The sequence below is a fragment of the Palaemon carinicauda genome, chromosome 14 (genome assembly GCF_036898095.1).
Source record: "Palaemon carinicauda isolate YSFRI2023 chromosome 14, ASM3689809v2, whole genome shotgun sequence".
NCBI lineage: Eukaryota > Metazoa > Arthropoda > Malacostraca > Decapoda > Palaemonidae > Palaemon > Palaemon carinicauda.
In genome coordinates, this window is record NC_090738.1 from 81,509,055 (window position 1) to 81,514,181 (window position 5,127).

The 5,127-nt window shown below is 35.3% G+C and overlaps 1 protein-coding gene across 1 annotated transcript in view; it reads left to right on the plus strand.

Moving 5' to 3' along the window:
• Window positions 1-243: 243 nt before the first annotated feature.
• LOC137652838 (uncharacterized) overlaps window positions 244-5,127 on the plus strand; it is a 5,660-nt gene continuing 776 nt past the window's right edge. The window contains exon 1 of the mRNA XM_068386236.1: window positions 244-607. Coding sequence (XP_068242337.1) covers window positions 244-607 — 364 coding nt within the window. The remainder of the gene's footprint in view (window positions 608-5,127) is intronic.

Here is a 5,127-nt window from a genome sequence, read left to right on the forward strand (position 1 = left end):
CGATGATGTTATTTTGCCATACGTCCAGCACTGTACGAGGAATCAACCGATGAATACACATCGTGTTTGATGCTTATCAGTACAATAGCTTAAAAAGTAAAACTAGATGGAAACGCGGAACAAGCGGAAGAAAAGTTACCGCTAACAGTAGACCACCCAAATCATTGAACACATTTTTGAGATGTGATGAAAACAAAACAGAATTGTTTGTTTTCCTTGCCGACAAAATTACTGTGATTAACAATGAAAGAGACATTATTGTTACTCGAGAGGAGAATGTTATCTCAAACAACGAAGCAGATGTTTCCCAGATTCCACCTTGTAACCACGAAGAGGCCGACACTCGAATGTTTCTTCATGCAAGAGACGCATTCGTCAACGGCAGTCAGTGTCATAACAGTAAGTTCTGATACAGATGTTTTAGTCATTGATGTTTCATTGTCTGCAGACTTGAATATAGAAAGTATATGGATTGCTTTTGGGAAAGGGAAGGATTTGAGATGGGTCCCTTTATATGAAATATCTAGATCACTAGTGCCAAAAGTAAGAGTGCCATTTTTTCACACCTTCTCTGGTTATGATACAGTGTCTGTATTTGCTGGCAAAGGTAAGATTCTTAGTCGTGCTGGCAGGCATGGAATGTCTATACTAAGGCAACAGCAGTTTTTACAAGACTTAGTTCGCCTACAGATGTCTTATCATCTTTTGACATGAGAGTTATTGAAGAGTTTATTGTGGTGATGTACGGCCGCTTGTAGTACCACAAAGTCGATGAAACAAGGTTTGAATTGTTTGCACGAAAACAGAAGCCTCATAATGCCATCCCACCCTCTACGGCAGCTTTAGTAGAGCATCTGAAGTGAGCTGTACTGCAAGCGGGGCACACATGAGGTCATTTTGTGGTTCGCATTATGAAATTATCATCACCCTAGAAGTTAGGGTTAGCAAAAGACGACAATGTTTGGACACCATATTGGACCAGCTTGCAGCCAATAGCAGCGTCATGTCAACAGCTCTGAGAATGTGGATGTAAAAGGATTTTTACTGGGAATTATAAATCCTATAGGTCAGGATTGCAATGCACAGCATTATGCACCTGTACATGCGAAGATACATGTATCAATATGAATTTTTAATCTAATTTCGCGCATGCGCTTTGCAGAGTTTTCAAAAAATTGTATTTACAGTGAATACTGACTTAAATTAGATGTTTAACCTCCAATGTAGGCCACTGGTCATCAAAATTACTTTGTATGGTCAATTTGTCAGATTCTAGAATGGGATTTAGCCGTCATTTCAAGAAATGTAGCCGCCATCTTGAAAAGTAAAAGAAAATAAGCGGCTCAACGTTTTATTTCTTTAAGTACATCACAAGTAAGCTTTGAGCAAATTTTATGCTTGTATCATAAAAGGAAACTACTTTTTTAGGTATCGCTCCTTTAAGAAGGGTTTTGTGGTGGCAATATATATGCTTTATCACGTATCATAATTTTTTTTTTTCTCAGCGTTCTTTTTTTTTGCGTACGGATTGGTATTTATGTTGTGTATATATAAAACATGTCTATTTTTTTTTTAATATATATGTTTTTTTCAGTTTCATTTCAATGATAATTCATTTTTGTTTTCAGAAAATAAGATGACTGCAGTTTCATTGTTTGTTGTTTTTTAAGAGGAATATTGGCAGTTTTCATGATTATCTTTTTTTTTCTCGATGATTGAATGTGTTTCTCAGAAGTCATGGATTTTTTTATAGATCGAATACTTTTCTATCCTTGTTTAAAATACTTTTAAATCATGGAGACTTCCTGAAGAATTTTGCCAAATTTCGAACAAAACATCAATCAGAAATAATTATGACGAAGCAGAGTACAAGCTAATGCATTTTCCTTGTAAATAAAAAAAAAATAAAAAAAAATATTTACTGAAAAGAAAGGATCACTAAAGAGATAGAAGTATTATATGAAATACTGGGAAAAAATAATCTAAGAAGAATTATTATCCCACCATAGGAATAGAAATATGATCTGTGTTACGAAAAGGGAACTTGAAAGAGAAATCAAACTTCTCCACCGATGGAATCTGCAGGAGAAAAGATCGTCTCCCCTACATATGGAGCGAGATATTCGAGCGACAAAAGCCAACTTCCTCCGTAGAGATCTAGATTTTGATATCTCCTATTTTGCAGTTTAGAGAAGTCTCAATATTGCCTGTTCTAATTGCTGAGAAAGACACCGCAAGAGGGAAGGAATCTCTTTATTTTTTCTGTTCTAACTACGGAGGTACAGAGAGAGAGAGAGAGAGAGAGAGAGAGAGAGAGAGAGAGAGAGAGAGAGAGAGAGAGAGATGAAATATTCTCTCTATAACTTGAAACTAAAGGTCTAATACAATTACAGTGGCTTATTAAAATAACTTGGCCAGTAGAACGACGTAAAACTCATTGAATATTATAAAAAAAGTCCAATAATAAAAGAAAAATAATCTGAATGTCCCAAATAAGAGATCTCTCAATAACATTGAAGTTTGACGTGTAACTGTTTTTTTTTTTTTTTTTTTTATTTCAGGAGTGATTAAATTATTTCGGATAATTGACGGGTTGATCTTCGATTCCATTGCGTGGGTATCCATCTCTCCTCACCACTGTTAGTTATTAATGGATCAGGAACCGAGAAGAGCAAAGCTGTCAGTATTTGAGCGTCCTATTAGTTTATAAAACCAATCTCATCAATACTGGCTGATGAACTAATAAAACAATGGTCATAGTTACGAGAATAACTTGAGGTTTACTGTAGCTGCTAATAGATTTTTTACACCCATTCTCAGCCTTGCTACTTTGTTCTTAATCGAGATACACCAGCCATACTCATAAGGTACTTCATCTCAAACACATTCCATTTTTGCCACCGTCGCTTTCATTCCCTACAACTTTAATCCATACATCAGAATTGCTACGATCACTATCTCTTACAGAAATCTATTTGCAATCATTACCAACTCTCTATTCTTTACCGGTAGATCATAAAAAAACATGATAATTCTTAAAATAATCTATTGTTTTCAATGTTTTTTTCCATTATTGAATTTATCATCTTTATTTTTTTATTCTTTTGAATTGTAAGACTTCTTTCCATAAATACCAAAAAGCTGTATGTAATTAATTAAGTGATCATGATTTTTTTTCTTTTTATTCTTGCGTAAACCCTCAATAGACCCAGCTCTTTATATCTTTTATTCACTCTCTCACACACATCTCTTTCCACTCCACCTTTTCCAGCAATAACAGACCCCAAGTACTTAGACTGATCTACTTCCTCAAGTAACTCTCCGATCAACGTGACATTCTACCTAGCACCACCCTCCTTTCTCGTGAATCTCATAACCCTAATCTTACTCACAATAACTCTCGACTTCTTTCTGTCACACACCCTTCCTAACTCTGTCAATAATCGACCTAGCTTCTCATCTGAGTTTGTAAACAAGACAGTATCATCCACAAACAGCAATTGTTTTACATTCCACTCGTGATCAGTCTCATCTATCATTAATCGAATACCAAGTAAAAAACTACTAATTAGCTACGATGGTGAAGTTGGGTTGATTTCAATTTAGGTACAAAACACCTAAATTCGATAGGTAAAAGTACGGAAGAATTGTCATTGACTTTTATCTTTCTTCGTGGCCAAGTGGTGGTCACTGTCTATACAAGCTTGCCGGACCAGGATTTGATTCCCGGCCGGTCACATGCTCTTGTCTTTGTGTGATTTCGCCTGGGGCTCTGATCCCGAGGTCGTTAAGAGAATCCAAACATTATTGTAGCAAAAATATATATGGCTTATTTGAATATGAAAATACGTCTAAATGTGCAAAATTTATCATCAACTGAATGCCAAGTAACAAACTACTAATTAGCTACGATGGTGAAGATGGGTTGATCTCAATTCTAAGTACAAAAAACCTAAATTCAATAGGAATAAGTACGGAAGAATTGTCATTGACTTTTATCTTTCTTCGTAGCCAAGTGGTAGTCACTGTCTATACAAGTTTGCCGGACCAGGGTTCGATTCCCGGACGGTCAGAAGCTCTTGTCTTTGTGTGATTTCACCTGGGGCTCTGATCCCATGTCGTTAAGAGAATCCAGACATTAAAGTATAAAAAAAATATATGACTTATTTGAATATATATATATATATATATATATATATATATATATATATATATATATATATATGTGTGTGTGTGTGTGTGTGTGTGTGTGTATTTGTGTATGTATGTGTATACATATGTAATCCTATTCATAATTATACATAAGTATTAATTAAAAAAAGTCTTGATATAATTGCTTATTTTCGTATTATAAATCTATCATTTCGGTTGATAAGAAGCTAGGTATTTGGTGCATACGTTAAAAGAAGATGAATGATTGACGGTTATAAAATATGTACTTTATGATAGTTGCAATTAACCTCAACCCAGGACCTATATTCGGTTCATAGACAGGTAACATACGATCATTGGGTTAATGTCTAGGAGAGGGCCGCATGAAGATAACACTGATATTCAATTTATTTTTACTAGAATATGTAGGAATGTATGTATATAATGGTATACTCGTGAGATAATTTAGTGAAAATCATTAATAGTTGAAATATCGACGATCAAACTCACGCTACTCCCAGATTTTTCTAAGTCTGTTGTTATTGTTGACTGTATCTTATTTTTGCTCAAATGAGCCCTGTAACCACTATAATCCGCAGACAAACTAGTGCACTATGACGTCTTCACGTTTGGCCAATCACAGTGCGACAATACATTTTCTTTCCCAATGACGTCTTCACGTTTGGCCAATCACAGTGCGACAATATATTTTCTTACCCATCACAGTGCGACAATACATTTTCTTACCTAGCCATTTTATTTCGTTCCTAGACATGGAGGCCGTAGCAAGCACGTCGTCTGATATTGCACAAGAAATTGAAATTCCCGTTTCTTGTGCCGACTGTTTCTTAAGTTACGGTGAATTTGTGTTAGCCTATTCGGGGAAAATCGAAAAACTTGTGGATTTGTGCCAGAGACACAATTTAATTTTGCAAAATAAAAAGTGTCCGCATTGTGAGGAAGTGTGTAGGATTG